Source organism: Oncorhynchus keta, chromosome 6 (genome assembly GCF_023373465.1).
Source record: "Oncorhynchus keta strain PuntledgeMale-10-30-2019 chromosome 6, Oket_V2, whole genome shotgun sequence".
NCBI classification, from domain to species: Eukaryota; Metazoa; Chordata; class Actinopteri; order Salmoniformes; family Salmonidae; genus Oncorhynchus; species Oncorhynchus keta.
Window position 1 is genome coordinate 11790530 of NC_068426.1, and position 13820 is coordinate 11804349.

The 13820-nt window shown below is 47.1% G+C and overlaps 1 protein-coding gene across 1 annotated transcript; it reads left to right on the forward strand.

The window, feature by feature from the left end:
- The first annotated feature begins 22 nt into the window (after window positions 1-22).
- Window positions 23-13281, forward strand: ik (IK cytokine). The gene is made up of 19 exons (XM_052520714.1): window positions 23-194; window positions 745-811; window positions 1052-1150; window positions 1289-1348; window positions 1475-1642; window positions 1741-1855; window positions 2506-2576; window positions 2703-2749; window positions 2848-3011; window positions 3097-3208; window positions 3331-3379; window positions 3490-3707; window positions 3827-3900; window positions 4942-5027; window positions 5156-5213; window positions 5333-5421; window positions 5592-5700; window positions 7340-7374; window positions 13010-13281. The coding sequence occupies exons 1-19, from the start codon at window positions 164-166 to the stop codon at window positions 13035-13037; spliced, it is 1680 nt and encodes a 559-aa protein (XP_052376674.1). The 5' UTR covers window positions 23-163; the 3' UTR covers window positions 13038-13281.
- Window positions 13282-13820: the final 539 nt, after the last annotated feature.

A 13820-nucleotide genomic window follows, 5' to 3' on the forward strand; every position in this document is an offset into this window, starting at 1 on the left:
CGTAACATTTGCGCCGCAAATCAAGACCATACCAATCGAATGTTGACTGTCATTTCCGTTTTCACAGCACACATCACCATCAACAACATAGCTAGGTTATAAATTTAGCAATAGTTGATCGCAAACTTTTTGTTTTACTTGATTGAGACCAACTTCTTTCAGCATGCCGGAACGAGAACGAGGAGAACGAGAGAGTAAGTTAAATTTATTTGGCATTGTGTGAGCTAACGTCAGCTAGCTAGCCAACTAACAAAGATAGCTGATGTTCGCTACTGATAACTTTCACCATTTGTCTGTGCAGCTAACGTTACTGAATATTACGTTTACACGTTGCATTAGCAATGTATATAGCTATATGGATTCATATTTCCAGACTCAATAGACAACCGTAACGAACTAGCTAGGGGTGTTTGTTAGTTAGCAAGCTATGATGGGTAACTAGCTAACTAGCTACTGTTAAATAGCCTGTCTGAGTAGCCACTGTTTGGCCATCGTGCAAAGAAAAAGTAACCTCTCAATTACCTCTTTTTATATGTATAACTGCTCAATATGTCTATTTTGATAGCCATTTGTGAACTCTTAGCTAATTGGTGTTTTACTGCAGTGGCGTCAACCACGTATTAATTATTTAGTACAAGTGAACCTCATTCGATGCAGTCGAAGTGAAGCGCGCTCCAATTGGCACAGTTGCCAGTTCTCCCCGGGAAAATGGCGTCCGCAGGTACTAACTTATTTATTTTACAGCGGAGTCGTTCTCCAACCCTCTGGCTCCGGATGGGCATGAGGTGGAGGACCACCGGTCAGCACTTCAGTAAGTGAGGCTTTTGTTTCCGTTTACAGTATTTGCATGACAACACATTTGGTCACCACATCAACCTTTGGGTCATGAGAACAGAGGACCCAGTGTGATGACACTTATTGAATATGTCTGAGATGTTTTGATTGGTTCGCTGTACATTTTGGACGAGTACGAATGGTCTGAAAGTCTTCCAAGACTACCTTAGACTACACATACTGTGCGACTTAACCCTCCCCTCACCTTTTTTTTCAGGTCCAAGCTGACAAATGAGGACTTCCGTAAACTTTTGATGACCCCTCGTGCCACGCCCTCGTCAGCTCCCCCATCCTCCAAATCCTCCAGACATCATGAGTGAGTGATGGATTTACAGTGCCATAGAGTAGTCTGTTGGATCACAAATATATTAATGAAATGGCAGATTTGGGGATTAAGTCCGAGTACACAGTCTTTTGAATCAACACTTCTAGAACTGAATGAGCTTTTTTACAGGATGCCCCGGGACTACAGCGAAGAGGATGATCCTGCAGCCCGTAGACGGAAGAAGAAAAGGTGATTCTTTAAGGGTGGCAGAGCCTATAATAACTGTCTCTTATAATTTGATTAAACGGAATGTTTGTTGTCACACTGCCTGAGGTCTCTCAGCGGTCACTCACTGCCCTCTGCTACCCCTATCAGTTATTACGCCAAGCTGCGTCAGCAGGAAGTGGAGAGGGAGCGGGAGTTAGCTGAGAAGTACCGTGACCGTGCCCGGGAGCGTCGTGATGGCGTCAACAAGGACTACGAGGAGACAGAGCTCATCAGCACAACAGCCAATTACAGAGCAGTGGGGCCCACAGCCGAGGCGTGAGTTTCCCATAATGCTACTGTCTACTCCCCACCGGGAGTGGTGGTGTATGGACGTGTTCTGTATGAATGTCCATGGTGATGTATTGTGTCGACAGGGATAATTCAGCAGCTGAGAAGAGACGGCAGATGATCCAAGAGTCTAAGTTCTTGGGTGGTGACATGGAACACACTCACTTGGTGAAAGGGTTGGATTTTGCCCTTTTGCAGAAGGTCAGTCTATTGTCCTTTTCATGATGCTAGGGTTCATCAATAAACAGAAGCTGCCTGCCCAGATTCTTGGTATAGAATAGCGTTTCAAGTTCCAGGTAGCTGGTCTAGTGGTAGTTCTGCTGCCCCCTGACCAAAATGCCCCTGACCAAAATGCCCCTAAGGGCAGTGGTTTGATTCCCTTTCCACCACTCACTTCCTGAGCTTTATCCCTCTTACTGTTTCCCCTATCTACATGTTTAACCTGGACCTGTCAATAAAACTTGAGTCACGTTTTAGAAAAAAGGGGGGTAAAAGAATAGCATTTTAACCTAAAATGAACGAGTCTGAAGATGCTTGAGCTCAGATGATCAGTAACAGTCATGTAGTAGTTGTAGAATGCCATCTATATTGTAGAAGATATCTGGTTTGAAGTATGCTAACGCTAAGGGATGCTAATTCCTTGGCTGTTCCAATGGGACACACTGTCATTGCTCCCTCCCTCGCTGAAAAGAGTGAAAATACCAAGTAGGTCACCCTGTTCTATCACTCCTGCAGTGTAGACCCAGAGGTGAAGAAAACATCCTCTGCTGTGCCATATAATGGAACAAGCAAGGGACTGTGTCGACCTACAGGAAATAGTTGACATGGATATCATGCTTGTCTACTTGCAGGTACGTGCTGAGATCACCAGCAAGGAGAAGGAGGAGGAAGATATGATTGAAAAAGTAACAAAGGAAGTCAAGTATGTGTATTCATATTTTCCCCACTCTTCATTATTTTCTCATAGCATAGAACGTTATTTTTTTTTCCTGAACGAGCTCTCCAGTGTCCTCATTCCAGAGAAATGAACCTGTATTCTTTCCTCCAGGAAAGAGATTGAACCAGAGGAGAAAATAGAGTTCAAGACACGTCTAGGTAAATAATAGTCCTTATCTACTGGAATTTGAGCCCATGTAAAGGTAAATCACTCCAGTTGGTTGGTGGTGTTGACTGTTTCTCTGCTTCACCCTCAGGAAGGAATATCTACCGGATCATGTTCAAGGGCCGCCAGTTTGAGAGGAATGAGCTGTTCCTGCCCGGCCGTATGGCATACGTAGTGGACCTGGAGGATGAGTACGCAGACACAGACATCCCCACCACACTGATCCGCAGCAAGGCCGACTGCCCCACCATGGAGGTCCGACTGCACTGCAGACCACAATAACATATGTCTATTACAGTCATGGTTTATGTAGAGGTATGCATAACATTTCTCTCTTCAGGCTCAGACAACTCTCACCACCAACGACATTGTCATCAGCAAGCTGACCCAGATCCTGTCCTACCTGCGACAAGGGACCCGCAACAAGAAGATGAAGAAGAAGGAAAAAGGAGGTTGGCCTTAATGACTTTGATTGGTTCACAACTGGATACTGATACCTACCCCTTTTTTCATGGCATCCGTTTGTTTATCTACAGTTCACAATTAAGTGATTTCCAGTGGTTTCTTCTTACAGGGGTGAAAATTGATGAGAAGAAAGTTCCAGGACCAGAGGCAGACGTAAGGTCAGTGTTGTGGCTCTCCATAAAGGCGGTTTTCATTTAAACACTTTCTGTTCCTTTGAAGATCTGTTGTTCCCATTGAACTTGAACCATTCCTTTCTTCATCCTAACAGCATCTTTGATGACATCGGGGACTACGCCCCATCTACCTCCAAGGCCATCCGGGACAAGGAGAAGGAACGCTACCGGGAGAAAGAGAGGGACCGGGAGAGGGACAGAGAGAGGGAGCGGGAGAGGGAGAGAGAAAGAGACAAGGAGGAAGAAAAGAGACGCCACAGCTACTTCGAGAAGCCCAGAGCAGATGACGATGAGACCGTGGAGACTGAGACAGGTAATTCATCAACCATATCATACGAATAACATGCTCTTTTTAAAATGTATTATTGATCCCCATTCAACCCAATTACACATTCTGACCTCTGGCCTGTCTATCCTCTTCGGACCATACAGGTCCAGGATCAGTGAAGGACCAGATCAAGCTGATCAATGAGAAGTTTGCAGCAACTCCCCAGTGGCCAGGAGAAACATATCCTTTTCACTGTTTGGGCCAGAGAGCCACATTATCTTGGCTTACACATCTAGACTTGACAATGTCTTCATTCCCAGTATTTAGACTGGATAGAGGGGACATATGTCTTCATTCCCAGTATTTAGACTGGATAGAGGGGACATATGTCTTCATTCCCAGTATTTAGACTGGATAGAGGGGACATATGCCTTCATTCCCAGTATTTAGACTGGATAGAGGGGACATATGCCTTCATTCCCAGTATTTAGACTGGATAGAGGGGACATATGTCTTCATTCTCAGTATTTAGACTGGATAGAGGGGACATATGTCTTCATTCCCAGTATTTAGACTGGATAGAGGGGACATATGTCTTCATTCCCAGTATTTAGACTGGATAGAGGGGACATATGTCTTCATTCTCAGTATTTAGACTGGATAGAGGGGACATATGTCTTCATTCCCAGTATTTAGACTAGATAGAGGGGACATATGTCTTCATTCTCAGTATTTAGACTGGATAGAGGGGACATATGTCTTCATTCCCAGTATTTCGACTGGATAGAGGGGACATATGTCTTCATTCTCAGTATTTAGACTGGATAGAGGGGACATATGTCTTCATTCCCAGTGTTTAGACTGGATAGAGGGGACATATGTCTTCATTCCCAGTATTTAGACTGGATAGAGGGGACATATGCCTTCATTCCCAGTATTTAGACTGGATAGAGGGGACATATGTCTTCATTCTCAGTATTTAGACTGGATAGAGGGGGCATATGTCTTCATTCCCAGTATTTAGACTGGATAGAGGGGACATATGCCTTCATTCCCAGTGTTTAGACTGGATAGAGGGGACATATGCCTTCATTCCCAGTATTTAGACTGGATAGAGGGGACATATGTCTTCATTCCCAGTATTTAGACTGGATAGAGGGGACATATGTCTTCATTCTCAGTATTTAGACTGGATAGAGGGGACATATGTCTTCATTCCCAGTATTTAGACTGGATAGAGGGGACATGTTTTGTCCACTGGCCTCCTTAACTGCGAGCTACTGCTGGGTCGCGTGGCCGTAAAGAGGAGAAGCTCGGAGACTTCTTTGGCATGTCCAACAGCTATGCTGAGTGTTACCCAGCTACGTGAGTCCCCCGATTCATCCGTCACATCACTGTACTTAAGTAGGGTGGACACTGGGCTTAATATACCAGGTCATTTGCTGTAGTGGTTGGACCTGTGTGATATGGGCGTTCTCTCTCTCTGTTCTCAGTATGGACGACTTGGCTGTGGACAGTGATGAAGAGGTGGACTACACCAAGATGGACCAGGTTGGTGCTTCATCTTTTAATCCTTAGTCCCCTCCTAGATAGACCTTTGGGTTGATAGTCTGCCATCATGTCTTTCTAGACATACTTTTGACCTCCGTTTTTGTCTCTGACCTCTATAGGGTAACAAGAAGGGTCCTCTGGGTCGCTGGGACTTTGACACTCAGGATGAATACAGTGAATACATGAACAACAAGGAGGCTTTGCCAAAGTAGGTTATCTTAGCGCTTTGTCTCAACAATGAACCTGGAATCCCTTGTTTCATACGTTTATTATAGCACACAGCGATAGACACATCATTGGATTCCTTGGCATTTCTATGAAAGGCTTTTAAATCGGGCCAAGTAATTAATTGCAGACTAACTGTGTTTGTCCTTTCAGGGCTGCTTTCCAGTATGGTATCAAGATGTCTGAGGGGAGGAAGACTCGCCGCTTCAAGGAGACCAATGAGAAGGCAGAGCTGGACAGGCAGTGGAAGAAGATCAGTGCTGTGAGTGGAATGTTTTAATGGCTCTGTTAAAAGGGTTGTGAGTGGATGGTTTAATGGCTGTGCCAACCTCTCTGGGATATGTGGGACGGTAGCGTCCCACCTCGCCAGTGAAGATGCAGGGCGCCAAATTCTAAACAACAAATCTCATAATTAAAATTCCTTAAGTATTCAAGTATTTTAAAGATATACTTCTCGTTAATCCAGCCACAGTGTCTGATTTCAAAAATGCTTTACAGCGAAAGCACCACAAACGATTGTTAGTTTACCACCAACTCACAGAAAAACACAGCCATTTTTCCAGCCAAAGAGAGGAGTCACAAAAAGCACAGAGGTAAAATTAATCACTAACCTTTGATCTTCATCAGATGACACTCATAGGACGTCATGTTACCCAATACATGTATGTTTTGTTCGGTAAAGTGCATATTTATGAAAATCCAATTTTACATTGGCGCGTTACGTTCAGTAGTTCTAAAACATGCGGTGATTGTGCAGAGAGCCACATCTATTTACAGAAATACTCATTATAAATGTTGATGAAAATACAACTGTTAGAAATGGAATTAGAGATATACTTCTCCTTAATGCAACCGCTGTGTCAGATTTAAAAAAAACTTTACGGAAAAAGCAAACCATGCAATCTGAGTCTAGCGTTCAGACAACAAAGCAGCCAAAAAGATATCCGCCATATTGGGTCGTCGACATTAGTCTGAAATAGCATTATAAATATTCACTTACCTTTGATCTTCATCAGAATGCACTCCCAGGAATCGCAGTTCCACAGTAAATGTTTGTTTTGTTCGATAATGTTTATCATTTATGTACAAATGGCTCCTTTTGTTAGGGCATTTGGTAAAGAAATCCAAAAGCGCGTCTTGTAAATCCAACCACAGTGTCAGATTTTAAAAAGGCTTTACTGCGAAAGCACACCATGCGATTATGTTAGGTCAGCGCCTTGTCACAGAAAACCATACATCCATTTTCCAGCCAAGGAGAGGGCTCAAGTCAGAAATAGCATTAAAATGAATCACTTACCTTTGATCTTCATCTGATGGCACTCCCAGGTCTCCATGTTAGATAACAAATGTTTGTTTTGTTTGATAAAGTTAATCTTTATGTCCAAATACCTCCTTTTTGTTCGCGTTTAGTCCAGTAATCCAAATGCACAATGCGCGGGCACTAAGTCCAGACAAAAAGTCAAAATGGTTCCAATAGTTTATAGAAACATGTCAAACAATTATCATAAATCTTCAATCTTCTGACCCCATAGACAGTATATTGGATGGGAAATCACTTAAAACTACAAACCTCAGATTTCCCACTTCCTGGATGGATTTCCCTCAGGTTTTCACTTGCCATATCAGCTTTGTTATACACAGACATTATTTTAACAGTTTTGGGAACTTTAGAGTTTTCTATCCAAATCTACTAATTATATGCATATCCTATGCAGGCAGTTTAATTTGGGCACGCTTTTCATCCAAAATTGTAAATGCTGCCCCTTACCCTAGTGAAGTTAACGGGGTTGTGAGTGGACGGTTTAATGGCTCTGTTAACAGGGTTGTGACAGTTATCAGGGTATACTGAGACATAAACCAGGAAAGGTTGTTTCATTAATCATGTGTTTTGTCCGTCACAGATCATTGAGAAGAGGAAGAAGGCTGAGGCAGATGGGTGAGTACATTTCCTTCAGTCTGTTTTCCTTCTGACATCCTACAGTTAGTGTACATGACTCAGAGCAGACAGACAGTAAGATGGTGGTGGGAGAGGACTGAGAGCAGACAGATGGTGGTGGGAGAGGACTGAGAGCAGACAGACAGTAAGATGGTGGTGGGAGAGGACTGAGAGCAGACAGACAGTAAGATGGTGGTGGGAGAGGACTGAGAGCAGACAGACAGTAAGATGGTGGTGGGAGAGGACTGAGAGCAGACAGACAGTAAGATGGTGGTGGGAGAGGACTGAGAGCAGACAGACAGTAAGATGGTGGTGGGAGAGGACTGAGAGCAGACAGACAGTAAGATGGTGGTGGGAGAGGACTGAGAGCAGACAGACAGTAAGATGGTGGTGGGAGAGGACTGAGAGCAGACAGACAGTAAGATGGTGGTGGGAGAGGACTGAGAGCAGACAGACAGTAAGATGGTGGTGGGAGCGGACAGAGCAGACAGACAGTAAGATGGTGGTGGGAGAGGACTGAGAGCAGACAGACAGTAAGATGGTGGTGGGAGAGGACTGAGAGCAGACAGACAGTAAGATGGTGGTGGGAGAGGACTGAGAGCAGACAGACAGTAAGATGGTGGTGGGAGAGGACTGAGAGCAGACAGTAAGATGGTGGTGGGAGAGGACAGAGCAGACAGTAAGATGGTGGTGGGAGAGGACTGAGAGCAGACAGACGGTAAGATGGTGGTGGGAGAGGACTGAGAGCAGACAGACAGTAAGAGACAGACTGAGAGCAGACAGACAGTAAGATGGTGGTGGGAGAGACTGAGAGCAGAGAGGACTGAGAGCAGACAGACAGTAAGATGGTGGTGGGGAGAGGACTGAGAGCAGACAGACAGACAGTAAGATGGTGGTGGGAGGAGGACAGACAGACAGTAAGATGGTGGTGGGAGAGGACTGAGAGCAGACAGACATGGTGGTGGGAGAGGACTGAGAGCAGACAGACAGTAAGATGGTGGTGGGAGAGGACTGAGAGCAGACAGACAGTAAGATGGTGGACTGAGAGCAGACAGACAGTAAGAGAGGACTGAGAGCAGACAGACAGTAAGATGGTGGTGGGAGAGGACTGAGAGCAGACAGACAGTAAGATGGTGGTGGGGAGAGGACTGAGAGCAGACAGACAGTAAGATGGTGGTGGGAGAGGACTGAGAGCAGACAGACAGTAAGATGGTGGTGGGAGAGACTGATGGTGGTAGGAGAGGACTGAGAGACAGAAGATGGTGGTGGGAGAGGAGAGGACGGTAAGATGGTGGTAGGAGAGGCAGACAGACAGACAGTAAGATGGTGGTGGGAGAGGACTGAGAGCAGACAGACAGAGTAAGATGGTGGTGGGAGAGGACTGAGAGCAGACAGACAGTAAGATGGTGGTGGGAGAGGACTGAGAGCAGACAGACAGTAAGATGGTGGTGGGAGAGGACTGAGAGCAGACAGACAGTAAGATGGTGGTGGGAGAGGACTGAGAGCAGACAGTAAGATGGTGGTGGGAGGACTGAGAGCAGATGGATGGTGGTGGGAGAGGACTGAGAGCAGACAGACAGTAAGATGGTGGTGGGAGAGGACTGAGAGCAGACAGACAGTAAGATGGTGGTGGGAGAGGGGAGAGGACGGTAAGATGGTGGTGGAGAGGACAGACAGACAGTAAGATGTAAGATGGTGGGGAGAGGACTGAGAGCAGACAGACAGTAAGATGGTGGTGGGAGAGGACTGAGAGCAGACAGACAGAGTAAGATGGTGGTGGGAGAGGACTGAGAGCAGACAGACAGGCGGTAAGATGGTGGTGGGAGAGGACTGAGAGCAGACAGACGGTAAGATGGTGGTGGGAGAGGACTGAGAGCAGACAGACGGTAAGATGGTGGTGGGAGAGGACTGAGAGCAGACAGACAGTAAGATGGTGGTGGGAGAGGACTGAGAGCAGACAGACAGTAAGATGGTGGTGGGAGAGGACTGAGAGCAGACAGACAGACAGTAAGATGGTGGTGGGAGAGGACTGGAGCAGGACTAAGATGGTGGTGGGAGAGGACTGAGAGCAGACAGACAGTAAGATGGTGGTGGGAGAGGACTGAGAGCAGACAGACGGTAAGATGGTGGTGGGAGAGCAGACAGATGGTGGTAGGAGAGGAGAGCAGACAGACAGTAAGATGGTGGTGGGAGAGGACTGAGAGCAGACAGACGGTAAGATGGTGGTGGGAGAGGACTGAGAGCAGACAGACAGTAAGATGGTGTGGGAGCGGACAGAGCAGACAGACAGTAAGATGGTGGTGGGAGAGGACTGAGAGCAGACAGACAGTAAGATGGTGGGAGAGGACTGAGGCAGACAGACAGTAAGATGGTGGTGGGAGAGGACAGAGACAGACAGTAAGATGGTGGTGGGAGAGGACTGAGAGCAGACAGACAGTAAGATGGTGGTGGGAGAGGACTGAGAGCAGACAGACAGTAAGATGGTGGTGGGAGAGGACTGAGAGCAGACAGACAGTAAGATGGTGGTGGGAGAGGACTCAGAGCAGACAGACAGTAAGATGGTGGTGGGAGAGGACTGAGAGCAGACAGACAGTAAGATGGTGGTGGGAGAGGACTGAGAGCAGACAGACAGTAAGATGGTGGTGGGAGAGGACTGAGAGCAGACAGACAGTAAGATGGTGGTGGGAGAGGACTGAGAGCAGACAGACGGTAAGATGGTGGTGGGAGAGGACTGAGAGCAGACAGACAGTAAGATGGTGGTGGGAGAGGACTGAGAGCAGACAGACAGTAAGATGGTGGTGGGAGAGGACTGAGAGCAGACAGACAGTAAGATGGTGGTGGGAGAGGACTGAGAGCAGACAGACAGTAAGATGGTGGTGGGAGAGGACTGAGAGCAGACAGACAGTAAGATGGTGGTGGGAGAGGACTGAGAGCAGACAGACAGTAAGATGGTGGTGGGAGAGGACTGAGAGCAGACAGACAGTAAGATGGTGGTGGGAGAGGACTGAGAGCAGACAGACAGTAAGATGGTGGTGGGAGAGGACTGAGAGCAGACAGACAGTAAGATGGTGGTGGGAGAGGACTCAGAGCAGAGCAGACAGAGCAGACAGATGGTAAGATGGTGGTGGGAGAGGACTGAGAGCAGACAGACAGTAAGATGGTGGTGGGAGAGGACTGAGAGCAGACAGACAGTAAGATGGTGGTGGGAGAGGACTGAGAGCAGACAGACAGACAGTAAGATGGTGGTGGGAGAGGACTGAGAGCAGACAGACAGTAAGATGGTGGTGGGAGAGGACTGAGCAGACAGACAGTAAGATGGTGGTGGGAGAGGACTGAGAGCAGACAGACAGTAAGATGGTGGTGGGAGAGGACTGAGAGCAGAGCAGACAGAGCAGACAGACAGTAAGATGGTGGTGGGAGAGGACAGAGCAGACAGACAGTAAGATGGTGGTGGGAGAGGACTGAGAGCAGACAGACGGTAAGATGGTGGTGGGAGAGGACTGAGAGCAGACAGACAGTAAGATGGTGGTGGGAGAGGACTGAGAGCAGAAGATGGTGGTGGGAGAGGACTGAGAGCAGACAGACAGTAAGATGGTGGTGGGAGAGGACTGAGAGCAGACAGACAGTAAGATGGTGGTGGGAGCGGACAGACAGACAGAGTAAGATGGTGGTGGGAGAGGACTGAGAGCAGACAGACAGTAAGATGGTGGTGGGAGAGGACTGAGAGCAGACAGACGGTAAGATGGTGGTGGGAGAGGACTGAGAGCAGACAGACGGTAAGATGGTGGTGGGAGAGGACTGAGAGCAGACAGACAGTAAGATGGTGGTGGGAGAGGACTGAGAGCAGACAGACAGTAAGATGGTGGTGGGAGCGGACAGAGCAGACAGACGGTAAGATGGTGGTGGGAGAGGACTGAGAGCAGACAGACAGTAAGATGGTGGTGGGAGAGGACTGAGAGCAGACAGACAGTAAGATGGTGGTGGGAGAGGACTGAGAGCAGACAGACAGTAAGATGGTGGTGGGAGAGGACTGAGAGCAGACAGACAGTAAGATGGTGGTGGGAGAGGACTGAGAGCAGACAGATGGTGGTGGGAGAGGACTGAGAGCAGACAGATGGTGGTGGGAGAGGACTGAGAGCAGACAGATGGGAGAGGACAGCAGACAGACAGTAAGATGGTGGTGGGAGAGGACTGAGAGCAGACAGATGGTGGTGGGAGAGGACTGAGAGCAGACAGACAGTAAGATGGTGGTGGGAGAGGACTGAGAGCAGACAGACAGTAAGATGGTGGTGGGAGAGGACTGAGAGCAGACAGACAGTAAGATGGTGGTGGGAGAGGACTGAGAGCAGACAGACAGTAAGATGGTGGTGGGAGAGGACTGAGAGCAGACAGACAGTAAGATGGTGGTGGGAGAGGACTGAGAGCAGACAGACAGTAAGATGGTGGTGGGAGAGGACTGAGAGCAGACAGATGGTGGTGGGAGAGGACTGAGAGCAGACAGACAGTAAGATGGTGGTGGGAGAGGACTGAGAGCAGACAGATGGTGGTGGGAGAGGACTGAGAGCAGACAGACAGTAAGATGGTGGTGGGAGAGGACTGAGAGCAGACAGATGGTAAGATGGTGGTGGGAGAGGACTGAGAGCAGACAGACAGTAAGATGGTGGTGGGAGAGGACTGAGAGCAGACAGACAGTAAGATGGTGGTGGGAGAGGACTGAGAGCAGACAGATGGTGGTGGGAGAGGACTGAGAGCAGACAGATGGTGGTGGGAGAGGACTGAGAGCAGACAGATGGTGGTGGGAGAGGACTGAGAGCAGACAGATGGTGGTGGGAGAGGACTGAGAGCAGACAGACAGTAAGATGGTGGTGGGAGAGGACTGAGAGCAGACAGATGGTAAGATGGTGGTGGGAGAGGACTGAGAGCAGACAGAGTAAGATGGTGGTGGGAGAGGACTGAGAGCAGACAGACAGTAAGATGGTGGTGGGAGAGGACTGAGAGCAGACAGATGGTAAGATGGTGGTGGGAGAGGACTGAGAGCAGACAGACAGTAAGATGGTGGTGGGAGAGGACTGAGAGCAGACAGACAGTAAGATGGTGGTGGGAGAGGACTGAGAGCAGACAGACAGTAAGATGGTGGTGGGAGAGGACTGAGAGCAGACAGATGGTGGGGGGGGAGGACGGAGAGCAGACAGACAGTAAGATGGTGGTGGGAGAGGACTGAGAGCAGACAGACAGTAAGATGGTGGTGGGAGAGGACTGAGAGCAGACAGACAGTAAGATGGTGGTGGGAGAGGACTGAGAGCAGACAGACGGTAAGATGGTGGTGGGAGAGGACTGAGAGCAGACAGATGGTGGTGGGAGCGGACTGAGAGCAGACAGTATTGGATAGGAAGTTGGTGGTGGTATCTGAGAGACTTGTCAGAGCCGCTCACTGTGCGGTAGTGACCTGCATTTTGCTCACACTCCGAAAGGAGGAAAACATCTCAAGTACAACTGCCTCATCTCTCCACTCCAGAAATACTGCATCATGCAAGATGCTGCCTAAAATATTCTCAAACATAAATGGTAGATTGTCAATTATGATGCTAAATGTTAAATTCCCACAGCTCTATATTCATTTTACTTCTTATTTCAGGGAGAAACCGAAGAGGCCAAAGTATTAATGTTCTCCCATCTTACATAATTTGGAACATGTTGAAAATCTTGCAATATATTGTATGCTAAAAATCCTGTTTGTATTTTGTGGAATACTAGATTGTGTATTATGATTACTTTATCTTTTGTCTTGGACATGTAACCATGGAAATATAACCATGAATGAGAATTGGAGCACAATGTTATGCAGCTTTTACAAACTGTCAATGTCTCTTAGGTAACATCCAATAAATAAGAATGGGGAAAAAAGTATAGCTTTGTCATGCATTTTATTTCTAAGAAATGTCATACGACAAACCTTGACTTTTCCCACATTTTGTTAGTGTAGATCTACACAAAATACTCTGTCAAAGTAGAAGAAAAAATTCTAACATTTGTTAAAAATTAAACATTTTGATTAGATAAATATTCAACCACCTGAGTCAATACATGTTAGAATCTCCTTTGGCAGTGATTACAGCTGAGTCTTTCTGGTAAGTTTCTAAAGAGCTTTCCACACCTGGATTGTCCAACATTTGACTATTTGTTTTATTCTTTAAGTGCTGTCAAATTGGTTGATGATCATTGTTAGACAACCATTTTCAGGTTTAAGTCAACTACTTCAGCCACTCAGGGACATTCACTGTCTTGGTAAGCAACTCCAGTGTAGATTTGGCTTTGTGTTTTAGGTTATTGTCCTGCTGAAAGGTTCATCTCCCAGTGTCTGGTGGAAAGCAGACTGAACCAAGTTTTCCTCTAGGATTTTGCTTGTGCTTATCTCCATTCCGTTTACTTTTTTGTATCTTGAAACT

What these genes read in the sequence shown, in the direction of transcription:
- ik (XM_052520714.1), top strand. Translation starts at nt 164, where the DNA reads ATGCCGGAACGAGAACGAGGAGAACGAGAGA. An exon ending in CCGACTGCCCCACCATGGAG is followed by an intron (nt 3,012 to 3,096) that starts GTCCGACTGCAC and finishes TTCTCTCTTCAG; the next exon opens with GCTCAGACAACTCTCACCAC. An exon ending in AAGAAGGCTGAGGCAGATGG is followed by an intron (nt 7,375 to 13,009) that starts GTGAGTACATTT and finishes TTCTTATTTCAG; the next exon opens with GGAGAAACCGAAGAGGCCAA.